Source organism: Diabrotica virgifera, chromosome 3, assembly GCF_917563875.1.
Source record: "Diabrotica virgifera virgifera chromosome 3, PGI_DIABVI_V3a".
Lineage (NCBI taxonomy): Eukaryota > Metazoa > Arthropoda > Insecta > Coleoptera > Chrysomelidae > Diabrotica > Diabrotica virgifera.
Window position 1 is genome coordinate 8,583,241 of NC_065445.1, and position 23,300 is coordinate 8,606,540.

At 33.4% G+C, this 23,300-nt stretch overlaps 2 protein-coding genes across 2 annotated transcripts; both read left to right on the forward strand.

The window, feature by feature from the left end:
• The first annotated feature begins 228 nt into the window (after positions 1-228).
• On the forward strand, positions 229-6,831 carry LOC126881740 (uncharacterized). Its single transcript, XM_050646209.1, has 2 exons — positions 229-2,188; positions 6,575-6,831. The coding sequence occupies exons 1-2, from the start codon at positions 229-231 to the stop codon at positions 6,829-6,831; spliced, it is 2,217 nt and encodes a 738-aa protein (XP_050502166.1).
• A 12,745-nt stretch (positions 6,832-19,576) lies between these two features.
• Positions 19,577-22,565, forward strand: LOC114324615 (protein snail homolog Sna). The gene is made up of 2 exons (XM_028272486.2): positions 19,577-19,813; positions 21,302-22,565. The coding sequence occupies exons 1-2, from the start codon at positions 19,738-19,740 to the stop codon at positions 22,279-22,281; spliced, it is 1,056 nt and encodes a 351-aa protein (XP_028128287.1). The 5' UTR covers positions 19,577-19,737; the 3' UTR covers positions 22,282-22,565.
• The last annotated feature ends 735 nt before the right edge of the window (positions 22,566-23,300 follow it).

Here is a 23,300-nt window from a genome sequence, read left to right on the forward strand (position 1 = left end):
ATAGTAAGAAAAGTACACCAAATCCTGTAAGTCTTTATATTCCTTGTCATATTATTCTCTCTTTGGGCGTAACGAATTCAGCATTGTTTCTGCGTTCTAATTTAAAATATTTATTACGTTCTTATAAAAATAGATTTCTCGGAATTCATATTAAGAATAAGCATTTATGTTTTATATTTCCAATTTATTTTATATTTGAGTTATTTCTGATATCGAAACGTATATATTATGGCTCCAAAAGGTTTAGGAAAATTATTAAAGAAGCGAGAATCACAAATAGCACGGCTTGATCAATTTAAAACATACTTAGATAATTTTACGCGTTTGTTAAATGGGGGTTCAGTAGCGGGTATAGAAGAGGAGCGTATAATTGAACTAGAGTTAAGATTAGAAAGGCAAGTTGTTTTATTTCATGAATTTGAACAATTACAAGAGGAAATCGAAAGTGCAGTTGATTTTATTGATGATCAGTTAATTAAACAACGCGATGAGTTTACAAATAATCATTATAGTCTCTCAGCCATAAGCAAAAGGTATTTAGGAGCATTTTATGATGCAAAAAACCAACAACTTGCCTCTCAATCAGGATCAATTAATAACCGACAATCTTATCATGCGGAAGACGTCTCTATCGCGAATGTTAGGCTTCCTCAGATAAATTTACCGTCCTACTCAGGAAGTTACGAAAGCTGGTTAGAGTACAGAGACACGTTCCATAGTCTTATACATTCAAATGCATCCATTAGTAACATTCAGAAGTACCATTACCTGCGTGCATCCTTGAAGGGCGGCGCTGCACAAGTAATCCGATCTATTGAATTCTCTGCTTCCAATTATACAGTGGCGTGGGAAACACTATTAAATAGGTATAACAACGACAATTTATTAATTCACAACCACGTCAAAGCTATATTTGATATCCCAAATATACAACAAGAATCGGCAGCTGAACTCAGGCAAATGTTAGACAGCTTGTCAAAACATTTAAGGTCATTACAAAATTTAAACCAACCAACAGAACATTGGGATACTCTTTTGATATACATTTTATCCAATAAATTAGACAAAACAACGGCCAGGGAATGGGAAGAAAGCAAGGTCAAATGCGAAAGCCAAACGTCATCCAACAACAAATCGGTGCCACCTACTCTGGAAGAGTTTGCATCTTTTATTAGAAAAAGAGCAGATCTATTGGAAACGCTATCCTTAACAAAGGAAACAAAAGGGAACAAATCGAGGGTATCTTATCATAATCAAGCAGGTGAAAACCAAGGTAAGGATAATATTAAACAAGTTTCTTGTATTTATTGTAAACAGAGTCAACATTTTATACAGGGTTGTCCGGAATTTCTTAACTTATCGATAGAGCAAAGAACACAGGCAGTAAATAAACATCATCTTTGCGTAAACTGTCTGCGAAACAATCACAATGTAAGGCGTTGTTTTGCAGGCCCTTGTCGAAAGTGTGGTCAACGTCATAATACACTGCTTCATGTAGACAAAACCAATACATCCGTAAATCATGTGTCTTCTGTCTCGAATGTTCCTCATCACTCTTCTCAAGTGATAAACGAAAGTATTCCTTTACAAACTCTTTCTTATTGTCAGAAATCAAGCGAACCGAAAGTGCTTCTCTCAACAGTTCTAGTTAATGTTGAAGATAGATTTGGAAATTTGCAAATGTGTCGAGTCCTCTTAGACTCAGGGTCTCAGTCAAACTTTATAACTAGTGATACTGTTAAAAAACTAGGTTTAACCACATCTAAGGTAGACATATCCGTGACAGGTATCAATCAAACTACCTCAATTATAAACCGAAAGTGCCAAGTCGCAATTAAATCTACCCAAAATTCGTTTTACTTAAATCTAACTTGTCTTGTCGTACCTAAAATAAACGAAAGTTTACCAAATCATCCCATAGACACTTCGGCATGGAATATTCCCTCCAATGTGGTTCTTGCGGATCCTACCTTTGATCAAGTTACTAATGTTGATATGTTGATTGGAGCAGAGTATTTCTATAGCCTAATAAGCATCGGTCAAATTAAACTGGGTAAAGGCTTACCTGTCCTCCAAAAAACTGTTTTTGGATGGGTGGTGTCAGGGCCAGTTCATACCGGTCAAACTCAAAATGTACATTGTCACTTAAGCACAAGTGACACTGACGAAGATATTCATAACTGTATTCGTAAGTTTTGGGAAATTGAACCCTTTTCTGATACTCCACAGTGGTCAGAAAATGAACGAAAATGTGAAGAGATCTTCACCAAAACCACGTCTAGGGACGAAAGTGGACGTTTTGTGGTACAAATTCCTTTAAAAGACTCTCCATCTCTTCTTGGAGAATCTAAGCAAACTGCCATAAGCCGATTGAATTCGGTAGAAAGACGTCTGTCAAAAAATCCAAAGTTAAAATCAATGTATACTGATTTTATGATGGAATATCATAATCTCGGCCATATGTCAAAGGTCAGCAATCCGAAAGTGCCAGAGGTAGAATACTTCCTACCTCACCATGGCGTATTCAACGAAAGTAATCAAACCACAAAACTGAGAGTCGTTTTCGACGCCTCTTGTCGAACGTCGTCTGGTCTATCATTTAATGACATCCAACTAATAGGCCCGACAATCCAACAAGATCTTATCTCTATTTTATTAAGATTTAGACAATACCCAATCGTGCTTTGTGCAGATATCATCAAAATGTATCGCCAGATCCTGGTTCAGTTAAATCAACGTCCTTTACAACAAATTGTTTGGAGGGATGAGTCAGACAATATTCAAACATTCCAGTTAAATACAGTTACGTACGGCACCGCTTCGGCACCATGGTTGGCCGTCCGTTGCCTCAAGGAATTGGCTTCAGAAAGCCAAGTTCAATTTCCTAGAACCTCGAAAGTTATACTGGAAGACTTTTACATGGACGATGTACTCACTGGTTGTTCCACGGAAAGTGAGGCGAAACAGTTATGTGATGAGCTACACATTATCCTACAGAGGGGCTGCTTTCAATTACAAAAGTGGGCATCCAATAATCAAAACGTTTTGAACCATGTTCAGGCTACAAACCCAGAAGCTTTATTAAAGCTCGGCGATTACGAAGGTACTAAAACACTAGGTCTCTTTTGGGACTGCAAAAACGACAATTTGACCTACAAAATCAAAATAAATCAATCCGATGGATCCGTATGTAAAAGGTCCATTTTATCAGATATATCTAAAATATTCGACCCACTTGGACTAGTCAGTCCTTGCATTATAGTTGGAAAAATACTAATGCAACAGCTTTGGATGATCAAGGTTAGTTGGGATGAATCACTCCCAACCGAAATACATACCAAATGGTGTAAGTTCCGACAAGAACTAGAACAACTAAATCAATGCGAAATTCCAAGACAAATTCTATGCGAATGTCCTATCAAAATCGAAATCCATGGTTTCTGCGACGCATCGCTGGAAGCCTATGGAGCGTGTATATTTTTACGAAGCATTGATCTCGATGGTAACATTAACGTTAAGCTTCTTTGTGCAAAGTCTAGGGTTTCTCCCTTAAAATCTCTAACAATTCCCAAGCTGGAACTCTGTGGTGCTCTTCTTTTGTCACAGCTTCTGAAGAAAACAAGGGCTTCCTTGAATTTGGATGTTAGCGAGATCTTTCTTTGGTGTGATTCCTCCGTAGTGTTGTGCTGGATCAAAACGCAACCTAACCTTTTACAGACATTCGTTCAACATAGAGTGTCACAGATTCAGCAGATCACAACTCCAGATCGGTGGTTCTACATCAGAACTAAAGAGAACCCTGCGGACATCGTATCGCGAGGGTGTACCCCACAATTCTTATTAAAATCAGCCCTTTGGTGGTCTGGTCCACTATGGCTATCTCAACCTTCAGATTCTTGGCCGAATCCTAAACAAGAACTCTTGCCATCAATTCCAGAGCTTCGAAAACAAACCGTAGCATTTCTAGTTACTGATCCTGCCATAACCTTTCCGTTCAAGAACTTTTCCAAGTTCAATCGTTTAAGGCGAACAATGGCATATGTACATAGGTTTATTTTTAATCTAAAGGCAAAACGGTCCGATCGAAAGGTAGGGCTCTTAACGTCAGTCGAACTCAATCAAGCTCTTTTAACCTTAGCAAAACTGGCTCAAATCGAAAGTTTCACAGAGGAAAGGCAAGCTTTGTTAAACCACAAACCATTACCTAAATCATCCCGTCTCGTAAGTCTCAACCCTTTCCTGGATCGGGAGGGCATTTTGAGAGTTGGAGGCAGATTGCAAGCCTCTCCATTTCATTATGACAAAAAACACCCGATCTTACTACACCACAAACATGTTTTAACTAAACTCATTTTTGAACAGGAACATACTCGTTTATTCCACGCATCACAACAACTTTTATTATCCTCAGTACGAAATAAATTTTGGCCCTTATCTGGACGAGGTTTGGCTAGAAAAACTGTTCGTTCTTGTGTCGATTGTTTCCGAGTTAAACCATGTCAAACAAATCCTATTATGGGAAACCTGCCTCAAGCTAGAGTTTCCCCGGCTCCTCCATTTTACACAACAGGCGTTGATTACGCGGGTCCCTTCCAACTCAAGGAAAGAAGGGGTCGAGGAGTCAAATCTTGGAAGGCATATCTATGTCTATTTATTTGCTTCACAACTAAGGCGGTTCACTTGGAACTCGTGAGTGACTTGACTACGGAAGCCTTCTTGGCCGCGTTTCGAAGGTTTTGTGCTAGACGAGGCAAGCCGTCAGAGATTCACTCAGATAATGGTACTAACTTTACCGGAGCAAATAATGAACTCAAAGAGTTAGCAAAATTCTTATACGCCAATGAAAATACCTTAGGCGAGTCTATAAACAATATCGGTGTGTCCTGGAACTTTATCCCAGCTTATTCTCCGCACATGGGGGGGCTTTGGGAAGCAGGTATTAAGTCGGCGAAATTACACCTTAAACGCGTAACACAAAATGTTATTTTTACATTCGAAGAGTTATCAACTTTGTTAGCTGAAATAGAGGCAGTGCTGAATTCGCGACCCTTAAGTCCATTATCCAATGATCCCAACGATTCCTCAGCACTAACTCCAGCGCATTTCCTCATTGGTCAACCTTTGACATCGATACCTGACCCAACACTCGAAAGTATTCCTATATCCCGTCTTTCCCGCTACCAGCTAGTGCAGCAAATCAACCAGCATTTTTGGAAAAGATGGGCTCAAGAATTTGTCAGTGAGCTTCAAAAGAGAACCAAGTGGAAATTTCACAATCAACCTTTGAAGGAGGGAACACTCGTCGTAATTAAGGAAGATCATCTACCTCCATTAAAATGGATGCTTGGTCGCATCATAGAGTTGCATCCGGGTAGCGACAAAATTGCTAGAGTCGCTTCCATCCGAACCTCAAGTGGTATCATCCGCAGATCAGTTGCCAAGATCTGCCCTTTACCAGTAGAAGATAGTGATGATTGAAACCTTCTGCAAGCTTCCAATGGGGGGAGTATGTTAAGGACAATTTAATCTTGTTATAATTTTGTTATATTTAGGGCATTATTCAAGAAGTGGCAACCGCGGAACGCGAGATTGTATCGTACGTAAAATCATAATATGTAAAACAAAAGAGTTGTAATTCAGAAGTCCACGAATAAACATATACTACGAAAGTTGTCAATTCAATTTATATAATTACAATCGAAAGTCGAAAGTAGAATCCCATGCGGGAAGTACAATACACAAAACAAATACCATAATATAATAATAGATATAATTGATAATAAGGTAAGAATCTACAATTATGATGCAACGTAAGTGATACTCAAGGAGGCCCTATTTATAAGTAGAGCTTAGCTAATCTGGAACTTAAGATCTGTTGGTGCAACCAGGCATAAATTACCTATTATATAATAGAAGAATATCTTCTCACGTGCGTACATAGTACACACACATTCTTTTTTTTCTATAAAACATTTTGATCTAAAACTTACCAGAAAACTTCTTTGTACTCTTTACTTTAAAATAAACGTGATTGAGAAGCTAAATTTAAAACTTCGTCACACAACTTTTGCGATTAAACTTTGCAATGCACAAATCCGCACCTTTTTCTTTAAAAAATTCATCCTTTATCATGATAAGAATAAAAACTTGAGGCAGATACCTTTGTCTTCAGAAATGTTACAGCTATATAGTGTAAAATTTTCAGAAAAAAATATTAAAATGGAACAGAGTTGTAGCGAGGTAAACGCAAAAAAACGTGATGTCTTTTTTTTTTATTTTTAGGTTAAAATTGCGATTTTGACAATGTGCCCCCACATAAAATTCAAAATAAACTTCAAAAAATAGAGGATACGGCAACGATGTCACAAGTGATGGTCGGATCGAACGCCAAAATCTACACAGACATATTAGGGTGCTTTAATATCCAAGATGTCCAAATTTTTATTGCATTTATTTTACTTCTCTGATACTCAATTTCCCTAAAAATTACTTTATTTTCATATGACATTTTATGACAAAAATAATAATTTGCTACGTAATAGATCAAAAATCAACTTATTTTCGTCATTTACAGCCCCCTCTATCCCGACATATCTGCACATGTTCCTTCACGCACAAAAACGGTGCGGTATGGCCCTTCGTAGGGCCAGGTGTATGTGGAAGGTGGCTGCCATCCAACAAGGCACCGAGCGAGGGGTCGAGGGAATAGCTGCCGCCCCATCTGGAGGGTGCCCTTGTCCTGTGCCCTTCTATTACACCGCTCTCTTTCCATTTCATATGCGTCGTATCGCTTTGTCTTTGTCCAACGCTGTATGTCTGTGCGTATCGTAACGGTCTTTCCCAAAACACAGCTGGTCGGGGTTTTCGGGGCGCGTGCCAATGCACTTTGAGTGCTTTGATGGTGAAAGAGATTTTTACACGAGGTTGATATGTAGAGAAATAAAATGCAAAGATAATAAATTGTAATCATAATGTTGATAAGGAGCTATGCAACATATTATTTTAATGGGCTAGTCTGGTCATTTATGAATTATCATGAACGAATATGAACAAGTGATTGCGGAGGATGAAAAAGAAATATTAGTTATTTCTTCTTTTTTTGTGTAGACATGACTGTCTGTTTTTTCAAAGTGCCTCCAGTAAGCTGTCCCTCCAACTCTTTCGTGGTCTTACCATTGTCTTCTTCCTATTGTGGAATCGTCTCCCGCCGTCCTTACTACTCTATTTATTGTCATTCGGCTTGTAATACATAATATGATCATTGTACCCTTCTGTTTCCTACCCAGTTATTAACGTTTTCCACCTTGCATATAAATCTGTCGTATATCTGTATACCTACTTCTAGCTCTGTCCCGTAGTTTATTGCCATCGATTTTTCTATTCATCCATATTAGCTGCAATATTTCTAGCATTCTTTTTGTCCTCTTTGTGTCAGGTCGTGCTTCTGCCGCGTATGTCATTATTGGTCTGATGACTGTTTTGTAAATTCTGCCTTTCACTTCTTTTTCGATATCTTTATTTCTTCCTATTGTTTCATTTAGGCAACCTGCGGCTTTGTTTGTTTTGTTCCCTTAATTCAACTTCCACTTCTACAACAAGTAACATCACTTTTGTTACTTGTTGTGTTGTCTGACCTTCTACCTCCAATTTATCTACATCTTAGTAGATTTGCTATTATGTATAACTATGCATTTTATCTTTTGTGGGGAAATTTGACATAATAAATTTTCTGGCGGTAATATTAAATTAGTGCGGCATACGTTGTAAATCATCTTCTGTTTTAGAGATTAGTATTGCTTCGTGGTATCCTTTTTTAGTTCTTAAACTTAGATGATGTAAGAATTTCAAATATGTAGTATGTAATTAGGTAATGTACCTACTTATGTTTTGTATGTGGCTTTGGCTTTGTAGTATGAGGTTTGTCGAATGTTATGTTTCGTCGCAGTTTTTATAAGGGGTAGCACAATTTAACTTAAAAAATGAGTTTATTGACGTTTCGATTGCCAACTCGGACGTCGTTATCAAAATGCAAAATATTACTAAATTAAACAAAAATGTTGTTTAGTGAAAAAATTCTTCTAATCATTTAATTTAATCACTCATTCATATCGGCAATTCAGACATATAGATAGGTATTAGGTATACATTTTAAAGTGGAAGACTTTAAAATGATATTGTCAATATTTCGACACCTGATATGCAAAACATTGTAGGTATAGTCATTGTAGGTATAGTTCGCTAAACTCAGACACAAGACACAACTGGCTAGTGATTTTAGTAAGTAATTTTGCCAATTTGATAAAATTGGCGAAAAAATAATTACTAAATAGTTAATAATTACCTACTAAATATAGTTAGTAATTTTGCCAATTTTGTCAAAATTGGCCAAAAACAAAAAAGCTATCAACTAAAATCACTAGCCAGTTGTATCTGAGTTTAGCGAACCGACTATATCTCCACTTACAATGTTTTCAACTACGGCTTAAATAATATCTATAAAGGATAACCTTCATTTTTGTCTAAAAACTTTTATCCTATCTTATGTAAATATAAAGTTATTTAACAAAATAACTTCATTATAAGCGCAAATTTTGGATCACTTGGTAGAAAAGACATTGTGACCAATGTTACAATATTCAAATTTTTTATTATCGACTAGCTGACCCGGTGAACTTCGTTACACCTTAGATAATGTGTCATAATTAGATAATGTGTCATAATTTTAATTCTAGATCAATTGGTCGAACGCAATTGCTAGAGATCAATAACTCAAAATCAACTGCTCGAAAATGAATTGCTCGATATAAAAATTGATCGAAATAAAAATTGCTCGAATAAAAAAGAAAATTATATGTCCAAATATTTATTCACAATAATGCAAAATTTGTAGGTATATAAGAGAGGTACATTTAATAGGACAAATTATTTAATATTCTACGTATATAATCACAGATATTAATTTGTGGTTCATAATATGTAATTGTTTATTAAACGCAATAACCTATCAACACTATCTCTATATCTTCTATGATCATTTTGAGGTTGTTTGCCACTTATGGATACTCGTTCTCAGAGGCATCTTTCAGTGCATCACAGGTTTTCGATTTCTTTCTAACGCATTAAGTTGGAAGTGACAGAAAAAATGGTACGTCCGTGATCACAGTTTGTTATAACATTTATTCTAGTTGTTGATAGATGGCGCTATAATCGAACAAAAAATGATTTAGGAATTATATATACGACTATAATCTGTACAATTTATAAGACTATACAAATCAAAGAAAATAACATTTTATAAATGCAATAAACACAATTGATTTGTTTTTATACCAAATTGCAAATTAAAGGGTTAAACTGCAATACCCTTTTCATATTTGGCTGATTACGATTCTGACAACTGTCACAATTAACTTAAATGTCAGATTATAATAAATGTTATAAATGTGTATTACCACGGACTTACCTTTTTTGCGGTTACTTGTGACATACTGAAAAATGCCTCTGAGAAGGACCACACTGTTCAATTTTTAGTTCATTTAAACTTTGTTCTTGTTCTAGAGCGGAAATAAATTTCTGCCGTTATTTTTCTTATATTTCCAAAGCTCAAACATATTTAAGATTTATAATAAAGATGTTTTCAGCATAAATTAATATACGATTATATATGTGGAATATCATATAATTTGTTCTATTATACTATCTTTCTTATGTCTATATTTTGTACTATTGTGAATAAATATTTTAGATATACAATTTTCTTTTTCATTCGAGCAATCAACTTTGAGTAAATGTGACCTTTCGGCAGTTGCTTTTCTCTGTAATAATTGTATAAACTCTAAAAAACGTAGGTGTTCTACAAAATATTTTATAGAAAAATTTTTTGATCAACAATAGAGTTTGATTTTATGCTTCTGTATTTTGGTAAAATTTTAAAAGCATTAAAAAGAGTAAACTGACGGACGGACCTATTGAGACAGAGAGCGAAGTGTTCTTGCGCTAGTTTTTTGGGGAAAAATTATTATTGTAGTAGAGATACACGCCTTCGCCAAAATTTTGATTATTATACCAGAGATGCGCCTCTATAAAAGCATCTGCCAAAATTTTGATTATTATACCAGAGACATGGTCCTTTGGCAAAATTTTGAAATATTTTTGGTACATTAAAAATAGTAATCGATAAATTAAAAACTTCATAATTTCACGGATGTTAGTACAATTTTCGCCCGTTCTTCTCGTGTGCTTAATGTCGTCTCTCGTGCTCTCGTGTTGTCCTACGGGCTCGTTTTGTTATCTCGGAAATTAATTGAGCTAGAGAGACGATTTATATACCGTTGGATAGCGAACTCATCAGGGAGTATAACTGCCAAATTTCATAAAAATCGGTCTAGTAGTTTCGGAGGAGTATGGCAACAAATACTAAGAAAGAGAATTTTTTATATATATATATATATATATATATATATATATATATATATATATATATATAGATGTTAAATATTTAAATGGCTATTAAAAAATAACGGTTTAAGATAAAAAAGTGAAAATTTAGGATTGTGTGTATATTTTGGTTCTACATCGTATAAAATTAAGAAAAAAAAATTTGGCCAAAAAAATTTAAAATAATTTTGGGGGGGCAAGCCCCCTTTTCACTTAGGTAGAACGTTCCACTTCAGAAACCATCCCGGGTTCATGCACAACAACTTTGATTAAGGTCATCATACGATCAAATGCATAGTTTGCGAGTCTATACGGAACATTCATACATACAAACATTCATTTTTATTTATATAGATGAATATTTTTTATAAAAACATCGTAACATCTATATCATTTACGACCGAACTAATTTCAACTGATAAAATTAGGAACCTGATGTTCACAGTGGATTGTACGCTCAAGAAACATCGACAGCGGAAACTTCTACATACATCAAAGGTACAAATTTATCAGCCCTGTGAAGTTAGCACCTCTAAATACGATTTTTTCAAAAATTTTTGTTTTTTTTAATTGTCCATCAAATGTCCACTCTTGTTCAGTAAAAATTTTTTTTTGTCCACCTTTTGTTTACGAGATACTAAAAAACGTGAAATAAGGCCCAACACCCCGAAGTAAAAAAAACGTCGTAAAAACTAATACGTTTGATTGTCCAACTGTTGTCCACACTTGTCCAGGCATTTTTTTTAATTGTCCACCTTTTATTTATTTAAATTAGCAATAATCATCGTTTGTCAGTAAAAATGCCAAAAAATAAGAATTTTTGGAAATTTTGTTCACATTTGATTGTCCATCGAATGTCCACCATTGTCCAGCAAAAAAATTTTTTTGTCCACCTTTTGTTTACGAGATACTAAAAAACGTGAAATAAGGCCCAACACCCCGAAGTCAAAAAAACGTCGTAAAAACTGATACGTTTGATTGTCCAACTGTTGTCCACACTTGTCCAGGCATTTGTTTTAATTGTCCACCTTTTATTTATTTAAATTAGCAATAATTATCGTTTGTTAAGTAGTAAAACTGCCAAAAAATGAGAATTTTTGGAATTTTTTTTTCACGTTTGATTGTCCATCGAATGTCCACCCTTGTCCAGCAAAAATTTTTTTTGTCCACCTTTTGTTTACGTGATACTAAAAAAACGTGAAATAGGGCCCAACACCCCGAAGTCAAAAAAACGTCGTAAAAACTGATACGTTTGATTGTCCAACTGTTGTCCACACTTGTCCAGGCATTTTTTAATTGTCCACCTTTTGTTTATTTAAATTAGCAATAATTATTGTTTGTTAGTAAAAATGCCAAAAATTGAGAATTTTTGGAAATTTTTTTTCACGTTTGATTGTCCGTCGAATGTCCACCCTTGTCCAACAAAAAGTTTTTTTTGTCCACCTTTTGTGAAAAAAATAGTTGAAACAAATTTTTTGGACAGGGAAGGAGTACAAGTTTCCGAATTCGAGAAAAAGTTGTCAGGACTAACAGCTTTGGATTGTCCAAAAGTTATTCATTCGTGTTCAGACATTTTCATTACTTGTGAAACATTGGTTTTTTCTCAGCAATATTTTTTAATTTGGTAGCAACAATGGATCATGAATGAGAATTCCAAAAAATGATATTTTTATTCAACGCCGTGTAGGAAAGGTTGTTGAATAAAATATCGTTTTTTAACTAGTGTGGAACAGTTTTTTTAACTCATCTGATTACAATGCTCGCCTTCGGCTCGCATTGCAACCCTCAGATTCGTTTAAAAAAACTTTTCCACACTAGTAAAGAAATATATTATTGTTTGTTTGATGTTTTTAACTTTTACTATTGCTTAGCAAGAAAATTTTCGTTGTCCATTTTTAGCCTAAGAGATAATTAGAAAATGATACATAATATATTTTACCCATAATAAGGCCAAGCACCTGGACTTTGAAAAAAGGTCATAAAAACTAATAGATTTTACTGTCCAACTGATGTTTAGACATATTTTGGCATTTTTTTTTTATTTGTACACTTTCTATTTTTCTTTTTTTTTTTGTTGATCGCAATTATTTATAATTTGATAATAACATATTAGAAAATTCCTCGGAAGTATGATTCATTTGATGCGTTAAATGCTGACAATTTTCTGTAAATTTAAAGGCGAGGATGAAAAATTTCTTGATGATCAACATTTTTGAGAATAGTATGTCATCTGTAACTTTTCACATGGGTTACTTACTATTTAAAAAGATAACTCATTTTAATATGCAGTAGGTACTTGTCATATATTTTAATAGTTGATTGTGAATGAAAAGTAAGGCACAAGTTAAATTGTAAAATTCGAAGAAACTATGCTCAAGTTATGTTACCGGATTGTTATGTTAAGGATTGGATAACCGAAAAATAATATATGTTTACATTTTTGAAAAAAAAAATGCATGATAGGTTTGAGAATCACGGAGAAATAGACAATTAGACGACTAACAATTAATAAGTGAGTTTATTGATATACTTCTGTAGGATTTTTGTAAACATTCAACATTTCATTTTTCTATAAGTTTATAGAAAATAGTAAAAGTGTCGGTGATAAATGTTTTAATAAACGAAAAATGTAAACTGCAAGTTTTAATCAAATTCCTGGTGCAAGCAATATTTCCCATCTTAAGGGGACACAGAGGCTGCTGCAGTGCGAGTGAGACGCATAGAACAGAAAGCAAATGAGTGGAAGCAGAAAACGGAGAAAACGGCCTCTGTCTGTTAAATTATTGCTAATTTAAATAAACAAAAGGTGGACAATTAAAAAAAAATGCCTGGACAAGTGTGGACAACAGTTGGACAATCAAACGTATCAGTTTTTACGGCGTTTTTTTGACTTCGGGGTGTTGGGCCTTATTTCACGTTTTTTTAGTATCTCGTAAGTCGTAAACAAAAGTGGACAAAAAAAAATTTTTGCTGGACAAGGGTGGACATTCGATGGACAATCAAACGTGAAAAAAAATTTCCAAAAATTCTCATTTTTTGGCATTTTTACTACTTAAAAAACGATAATTATTGCTAATTTAAATAAATAAAAGGTGGACAATTAAAAAAAATGCCTGGACAAGTGTGGACAACAGTTGGACAATCAAACGTATCAGTTTTTACGACGTTTCTTTTTACTTCGGGGTGTTGGGCCTTATTTCATGTTTTTTTAGTATCTCGTAAACAAAAGGTGGCAAAAAAAAATTTTTGCTGGACAAGGGTGGACATTCGATGGACAATCAAACGTGAAAAAAAATTTCCAAAAATTCTCATTTTTTTGGCATTTTTACTACTTAACAAACGATGATTATTGCCAATTTAAATAAATAAAAGGTGGACAATTAAAAAAAATGCCTGGACAAGTGTGGACAACAGTTGGACAATCAAACGTATCAGTTTTTACGACGTTTTTTTACTTCGGGGTGTTGGGCCTTATTTCACGTTTTTTTAGTATCTCGTAAACAAAAGGTGGACAAAAAAAATTTTTGCTGGACCAGGGTGGACATTCGATGGACAATCAAACGTGAAAAAAATTTCCAAAAATTCTCATTTTTTGGCATTTTTACTACTTAAAAAACGATAATTATTGCTAATTTAAATAAATAAAAAGTGGACAATTAAAAAAAATGCCTGGACAAGTGTGGACAACAGTTGGACAATCGAACGTATCAGTTTTTACGACGTTTTTTTGACTTCGGGGTGTTGGGCCTTATTTCACGTTTTTTAGTATCTCGTAAACAAAAGGTGGACAAAAAAAATTGTTTGCTGGACAAGGGTGGAAATTCGATGGACAATCAAACGTGAAAAAAAATTTCCAAAAATTCTCATTTTTTGGCATTTTTACTACTTAACAAACGATGATTATTGCTAATTTAAATAAATAAAAGGTGGACAATTAAAAAAATGCCTGGACAAGTGTGGACAACAGTTGGACAATCAAACGTATCAGTTTTTACGACGTTTTTTTGACTTCGGGGTGTTGGGCCTTATTTCACGTTTTTTAGTATCTCGTAAACAAAACGTGGACAAAAAAAAATTTTTGCTGGACAAGGGTGGACATTCGATGGACAATCAAACATGAAAAAAAAATTCCAAAAATTCTCATTTTTTGGCATTTTTACTACTTAACAAACGATGATTATTGCTAATTTAAATAAATAAAAGGTGGACAATTAAAAAAAATGCCTGGACAAGTGTGGACAGCAGTTGGACAATCAAACGTATTAGTTTTTACGACGTTTTTTTGACTTCGGGGTGTTGGGCCTCATTTCACGTTTTTTTAGTATCTCGTAAACAAAAGGTGGACAAAAAAATTTTTTACTGGACAAGAGTGGACATTTGATGGACAATTTAAAAAAAGAAAAATTTTTAAAAAAATCGTATTTAGAGGTGCCAACATCACAGGGCTAAATTTATCATTAGATATGTCTGCTAAGAAAAAACAGTACCCAAAGAAGAAAAACCTCGTAGGTCATTGAATCTTGGACAAAGGGATCCAAGTATCCAAGTATTTCAAAATGAATATCTTGAAGAAACTTAGGAACTCTGGCCACGACTATACTACAAAAACGGCAAAATTAACGAAAAATAAAGAATTGGGACCTGGATGTAACTATAAACGTAACATAAAATGTAAATCGGAATTATCTGAAAATGAATAACTCAAATTGTTTAATATTTTTTGGGTAATAGCTGATCATGGCAAAAGAAGCGAATATTTATGTAGATATATGTTCTCAGACAAGAGAGAGGTTGCAAATTTAAAAGAGTCCAGAAGAAACTGGACACTTAAATATAATCTGCAGTTAGCAGAATATCGACAGCGACTCCAAGTTTGTAAGAAAACATTTTTGGACACTTTCAACATAACAGATATGTGGTTAACTACGCCATTAAAAAAATCATAGTCAGGAAGGTGGAGGGCGTATATCAGAAATGCGTGGTCGCCATAAGAACAGAGCAAATGCTGTAGACCGGAAAATTCACAGCAAAACCATACGATTTAAAAGACCTCAGTCAAAATGATACCTATCTAGGATTTTAAATCAATGTTAAAGAAAATACCGAATTGGGATTTATACATAGATAAATTCCATGTCTTCAATAGATAAAAATATGTAAAGAAAAACCACATATTCTCAATTTTCAGTACAATTTCATATCTGAGCAATTATCATATTTAGAAACCTAGAATACAAACCAAAATTGAGCAAAAGGGCTACCAAATCCGGGAATAAAAATATACAATATTTATGGGAACTTCAAATTCCTTTCTGGATTACTTCCCATAACAACTTAAATTATAAAGATCTTGTTGCTTTGTGCTCTAGTAAAGATATACCAGAGCAATATTGCAAATGTTATTTGAATCTTCCACACTCTCAACAAACACAATATTCGGATGATGACTCTGAATAAAAGTTTCCTAGGAATTAATAATTTTGTTTTTTAAATAAAATAATATAAACTGTTTTATAATTTGATACTAATATATATTATTTTATTTACTTCTTGTTAATATGTATGATTTGTGATATGTGAATTTTTAGATACCTACTTGTTTGAGTAAAAAATCACGTTTTAAGTAAATTAATAAAAAAAACTAATAATAATCTCTTTATTTTGATATTTACTCATTAGTTACCATATACATGCACCTAATCAAAGACACATATTTTGATGAAATGTCATTGTATACAGGGTGAGGCAAATAAAGGGCCTATTAGAAATATCTCGAGAACTAAAGGCAACAGAATCATGAAAATTGAAATAAAGGGGTTTTGAAGGATGATCTATTAAATGAAAATATTTTCATTTCTTTGCAACTTCCGGTTATACCGGAAGTTGCTTATAACTTCGTTTTTTTAAATGGGACACCCTGTATATTTTTACATTTTTGGAGTCTCTTCGATGTCTTCTTAAAATATGAGGTTTTGTAATATTATACAGGGTATTTTAAAAGATAATTACGTTTTTTTATTAATTTCGTAGCAAAATTAACACCCTGTACAATTGTAGTAGTTTGACATCTAAAACTCTACTGACGTTCAAATGATTTTTAATATACTCTACTATTGTTAAGAATCATTAGTATAGCTAAAATTTTTAATTGTAGTATACAGGGTTGGTCGAAACTCGGAATGAGTATTTTCTGAGTTTTCTTAAATGGAACACCCTGTATTTTAGTATTGTAATGAAATGATATTTTATGGTACTTTTTTATTTCTTAAGCATTCCCTATACCTAAATGCTTTAATTTGTGCTTAATTGTTAATCGCACCAAAATCTTAACTACATATGTATTTTGATAGCTAAACCATTATTGGTAATTTTAAGGACCAATCTGGATTAATATGTATTTATTTCTGAAAAATTATTTGGGATTGAGTATTTTAACGGCCAACCTAATAAAATTTTACGTAGTTTTTGTTGCAATTAATGTTTAGCTTGGATCACCAATAACTCACAAATTAAAGCAGTTAGGTATAGGGAATGTTTAAGAAATAAAAAAGTACTATAAAATATCATTTCACTACAATACAAAAATACAGGGTGTTCCATTTAAGAAAGCTCAGAAAATACTCATTCCGAGTTTCGACCAACCCTGTATAGTAAAATTAAAAATTTAGCTATACTAATTATTGTTAACAATAGTAGAGTATATTAAAAAATATTTGAACGTAAGTAGAGTTTCAGATGTCAAACTACTACAATTCTACAGGGTGTGAATGTTGCTACGAAATTAATAAAAAAACGTAATTATCTTTTAAAATACCCTGTATAATATTACAAAACCTCATATTTTAAGAAAGAAGACATTGAAGAGAATCCAAGAATGTAAAAATATACAGGGTGTCCCATTTAAAAGAACGAAGTTATAAGCAAAGAGATGAAAATATTTTCATTTAATAGATCATCCTTCAAAACCCCTTTATTTCAATTTTCATGATTGTGTTGCCTTTAGTTCTCGAGATATTTCTAATAGGACAGTTATCTGCCTCACCCTATATATGTACCACTTAGGTACAATAATCTTCACCTAAAATTCTTAAAAAAAGTGGTATTGTAACTCGACCTAAAACAGGACCAGTAATGGGTGCTACTTCGGTATGCGGTCTACGGCAGAGTTTCTAGTTTGGTATGCGGTCTACCGTCTGATATGCGATCTACGGCAGTTTAGCTGATTCGGCATGCGGTCTACGTACAAAAACAAATTAGAGAAACTATTACAAACTTTTTATTTATATTTATACTTTACTTTACTTGTCATACTTGTGCTTTACTTCACACTTCACGTGTTATTCTGTCTAAATCCCGAACCGAGGATTAGCGGCGTGTAATTTGGGTTGCCTATATAAACTTGAATCAACGAAATGGGCCTTGAGTGTTAATTTAAAACGCTGAAAAGACCGTTTAGTGATAATAAAAAGGGTGGGTTGTGATTGCGCGCAGCGGTCAAATACCTCCTGCCCTGCGGTTCTCTCACTCTAATACCCGTAAGTTGGGTTTGGACCGAAGGGTTAGGTCTTCCTCCTTTCAGGCAAAAACCTATATTTACTGTGGTTGCATGATATTTAATATTAAAATAGTATTGGATGTGGTAGAATGTAGACTCTTTGTATAATTACCAATTGAACAGTGAAGCTGTTAGTAATAATAAAATAGTAATAGTTTCTCTAATTTGTTTTTGTACGTAGACCGCATGCCGAATCAGCTAAATTGCCGTAGACCACATATTAGACGGTAGACCGCATACCGAAGTTTCACCCAGTAATGTTAACAACAATGTGATACGTAAAAGTAAAAAGCTGAGAAAAAGTTATAAAATATGGATTAAGAACATTACAAAAAATATAAAAGCTTACGCAGTAAAAAAATAAATAAAAATAAAAATGTTGTGGAAACTTTAAATCGCTCTCCTGTAAACTAAGCAAAAGTGAGTTTATTGGCATGTTTTTCATATCAGGTGTCGATTTATGAGTTGTGTTCCTGGGACAACTTTATTGAAAGATAGTTCATTCGATTACCTAGCTAGATACCTACATAAAATCAATTCGCGAAAAAATTATAACATGTGATCACATGTTATGATTTTCCTGGCAGATATTCATAAGTCTAAGTTCAATTATTCATGTAATCGAATGAACTATATTTAAATAAAGCCGTCCCAGGAACGCAGCTCATAAATATTGGCTATATTATTTTAAAGTCTTCTACTTTAAAATGTATAATAATATATGTCTGAATTGCCAATAAAAATGAGTCAGATTTAATTAAATTTTTAGATTTTTTTACCTAGCAACATAAACAAAATTTGTTTATCAATATTTTGCATTTTGATAACGATTTCCGAAGAGGAAGTCGAAACGTCAAATAAATTAATTTACAACTTAAATTGTGGCTCCCGAGGAAAACAGTAAATAGCATAAAATGCCACAAGAAATAGCTTCAGAAGAATTATGTGTTTTATTTTTTTAACGTAAAATTATGTTAACTTCTTGATTTAAACATACTTATAAACTTTCTGGGCCTTGCTTAGTTCCATAGAGAGACAAGTCAATATTTAGAGTTTTGAGAAAATCACAATCAAATATTTTATTATGGAAAATAAAATATTTTTATAGGTACTTTTTATTATGTGATATCGATTAAAGAGGACTTAATAAACATTTCCTTGAAATTAACTCCAAATATGAAATTACAGAGTTGTTTCCCTCTGGAACTGAGATCGATATAAGTACCTCAAAAATAATCATTAAAAGTTTCTGTCGCAATCTCGAGTTACTATTCTGATCACCAGTTGAATTCTCCGCGATCCTGCAGCCAAAGCTCTGCTACAGAATTACGCAAGTACTCACGAAATCCCTCATCGCGATCCTTCGCCTATTACGAAAAATCAACATGTAAAAATCAGCCTGTCACCGTGCACAAGCTACGCACCTAACAATCAACTGTTTTCTATTCGGAAGCACACCTGCTGGAAGCCCCACTTCTCCTCGTTCTCGCTGTTATTGGCCGCCGGTGCAGCGACGGGTCGTCATTGGTCGGAGGGCACGTGCTGGCCGAGGAGTGGGAAAACTCTTAATAGCAGGCTGTGGCAGGCTTCCTGGTCATACCTCGAACGGATCTCGTCGTGTTTGTGTTGTTGTTGAACGTTACACACGTTGAAAAATATACGAGAGAGACGATTTTGCTTTTAGTTTAGTGACTTAGTTTATTGTGCTTTATTTTTGGATTATTTCGTTTTTTTTTGTGCTGGATATGCCCGTTATGATGGCTAAGAATTACTCGCATTGTCCTTTGAAGAAAAGGCCGATCGTCTTTGACGATATACCTGGTAAGTTAAAGTTCTAAAATTATTGTCAACATTTATAAATTAAAAAAAACTTTACCTACGACTTAAAAAAGACTACTTAAGTACAAAACATATTTTGGAACCTAATATATTAAATATTATAAACTAAAATTTGTTATACATACCTTTAAAATTTAATTAGGTATAACCCCTGCTTGGGTTTAAAAATCATTTTTTTTTGTAATTTAAACTATACAATATTTTTGATATTTCTATGAATTTTCACCAACAATTTTTCTTAATGTTGTTCTGAAGCTATTTCCTTATGGCATTTTTATGATTAACTATTTAGATGGGAAATAAGCCACAATTAAATTGAAAAAATATTCGCTCAAATCGGGTGTCGTTGTCAAAATACAAAATACCACTAAAATAAACAAAATTTTTGCTAAGTAAAAAATTCTTCTAAATTAAAGTTAATAAAATTATTTTTTCAATTTATTTGTGGCTTATTTCCCATCTAAATATTTAACAATTTTTCCTTCCTTAATTTTTCCTCTTCTTTAAAATTCATAGACATCAATTTATTTATGCATTTAACTCAATATTTTTGTAACTGGGGTTAAAAATTTCATTTTTATTTGTAATATATAATTGAAATATTGATTTGATTTTTCATATTTTTGACGATATTTATGACGATATTATTAGTATTTGTTTCAAATTTTCACGAAAAGTTGTTCATTTCTTAATTTAACTCAATATTTTTGTAAATAAAATAATTTTATTTTGTTATAATCACTTAAACTAGAACCAAAATAGGTATTTAAAATAATAGATACTGAAGTGCAAAAAAATGTTCTCCCTTGTTTCCACAAAAAGTCTATGAAATTTTTGTACATTATATCTTACAATGATTGACATTTTTAACTCAAATGTTTTTATTTACCTATAGAAAAAAAAGTAGAAATTGTTCAAACGAACTTAAATCCAAGATATTTGTCAATTTTTTGATATTATTCTTATTTTCATTAATAATTATAATTTATCAGATCCGTCAAATAATTTTCAGTTTTGATGTTTTAAATTTTAGAAAGAATAAAATTTATAAATATTGTCATAAGTACCTATATTTAATTTGAAAATTGGTTCATTACTATTAAAAAAAGAACTAAAAGTAATAGGGAAAAATAATGTAATTACTATTATGTATTACCTATTAATCTATTAATATATATTGTTAATATAATTAATATATTATTAAATAATTTAATCTGACAGAACTTTAATAATAATAAAAAGAGTAAAAAAAATATTGTTAGATAATTTATACAGTCTAAATTTGACCATTATTTTTTTTATAGATGTTATTAATTATTTGTTATTTTATTTTATAAATCAATTGTGTATAAATCAAAAAAAATTTAATTACTATTTAATAACAATAATAAAAGATATATTTTATCTTTCTTACAATACAACTCTTCCATATTACACTCTTTTCTTACCAAACTTTTCTCTTTGTTACAGAAGAACCTGAGAACCTTTCTACAAAACCAGAAGATCTAAGCCGGACAGGTCGCCTAGCTTCAGTATCTCCTCCATCTTCACCCACTCTATCAGCATCAGCTTCTCCACCATCATCAGTACCAGATTCTCCACCTTCATCACCACCAATGTCATCTCCATCACCGACCCACTTCATGTACCAACCACCCATCAAGGTAGAACCATTGAGGGAATACCCTGTGCCGATTAGTCCGGAATACGCACCTCAAACCTGGCATAGAAGTGTGGCGCCGATGTACCACCCAGCCTACCATCCGTACATGTACCCTTACCATGAGAATATGTACATGGGACCAACTTCTCCCTACAGTGATAGCTCTTTGTCGCCTCCACACCAGATGCAGCAACCCCTACAGCCACTTGCCTTGAGACCAACCGTTTATTCATCGATGGACCAGAATAGTTTGAGTCCAAATAGTTCTACAACGTCACCTCCACCTCAGACAGTACCTTCTGCTGAAGATTTATCAGAAAAACGACGTGCTGGTGTAAGGCATCAATGTCCCGATTGCGGAAAAAGCTACTCTACCTTCTCTGGTTTGTCCAAACACAGACAGTTCCACTGTGCAGCTGGAGACGGCCCCAAAAAGTCCTTCAGCTGTAAATACTGTGAAAAAGTATACGTCTCTCTAGGAGCTTTAAAAATGCACATCAGAACACACACTCTACCATGCAAATGCACCATTTGTGGTAAAGCTTTCTCCAGACCATGGTTGTTACAAGGCCACATCAGGACACACACTGGAGAAAAACCTTTCTCCTGTACGTACTGCAACAGAGCCTTTGCCGACAGGTCCAACCTCAGAGCTCACTTACAGACCCACTCAGACATCAAGAAATATTCCTGTAACACCTGCAGCAAGACCTTCTCCAGGATGTCGTTACTAACTAAACACACAGAGGGAGGTTGTACTCTCATGCACTTGGAAAAAATGTGTTAGAACTGTTCTCGTTACAAATTTTTTAAACATTCCTTACAGTATTGTGGGTGCCTTTTGAAAAAAGACTGATTTTTTGATCTTCACGGTGTACAAATTCGAATTGTTAGTATTACGGGATATCTAATATATTATTTTTTGTATATACTTTTGTGAAAAGATATTTTTCTAGTCAAAAGGAGTGTCTGACTTCTTTATGTTATATTGCCATTGTATAGTGCCTTAATTTTAGTCTTTTTGAAGCTATACAGATTTTATTATATTAAATAAACAAGTTATTTATGATATTTTTGACTTTTATTTTTAATTTACCTTGATTTTACATATAGGTACATAATGACTTAACACTTTTCCAATACAACAGTGTAACCTTTCCATTGGTAGTATAGGTTTTTCAAGTGCCGTCTCTCAATCGGAGATTGGATATCATCATCACTATCATAACTTTATCTACCGCTGCTCCGAAAAATTCTATGATTAAACCAGCCGTTTAAATTTTTCAACCATGACCGTGACACTCTCCTTCCTCTTCTTATTTTTCCCTGTTTACCCTCATTACGATATTGTAACTTTCTTATTTTTATTGTGTTGATTATTTCGTGTTCTTTGCCCATTTCTTGTAATAATTCCGTGTTCGTTTTCTTCCCTGTCCATGCTAATCTAAGCATTCTTTTGTAACACCACATTTCAAATGACTGTAGCTCATTTATGTGTTCTTGCTTCAGAAAATGCTATTTTTTCAATTCGTGTCTTACCACTAAAAAGTTTAATATTTGTGATAAAATTACAAAATTATCAGTTAAGGGGGTAGCCGCAAAATCTTGGTCCAATGCTATTTAAATGCATTCATTTTTTCCAATCCTGAGAAAACTAATAAATATTTTTGAAAAATTTAAGCGCGGAATGAAAGGCATTATTACCGAGGGCCGAAAGTTCCTTAGAATAAACAAAAAGTTTATTTGAAATCAAAAATCACACTAAATTTCCTCTTTTTTCACCCCTGTATCTTATTCTAATAAATA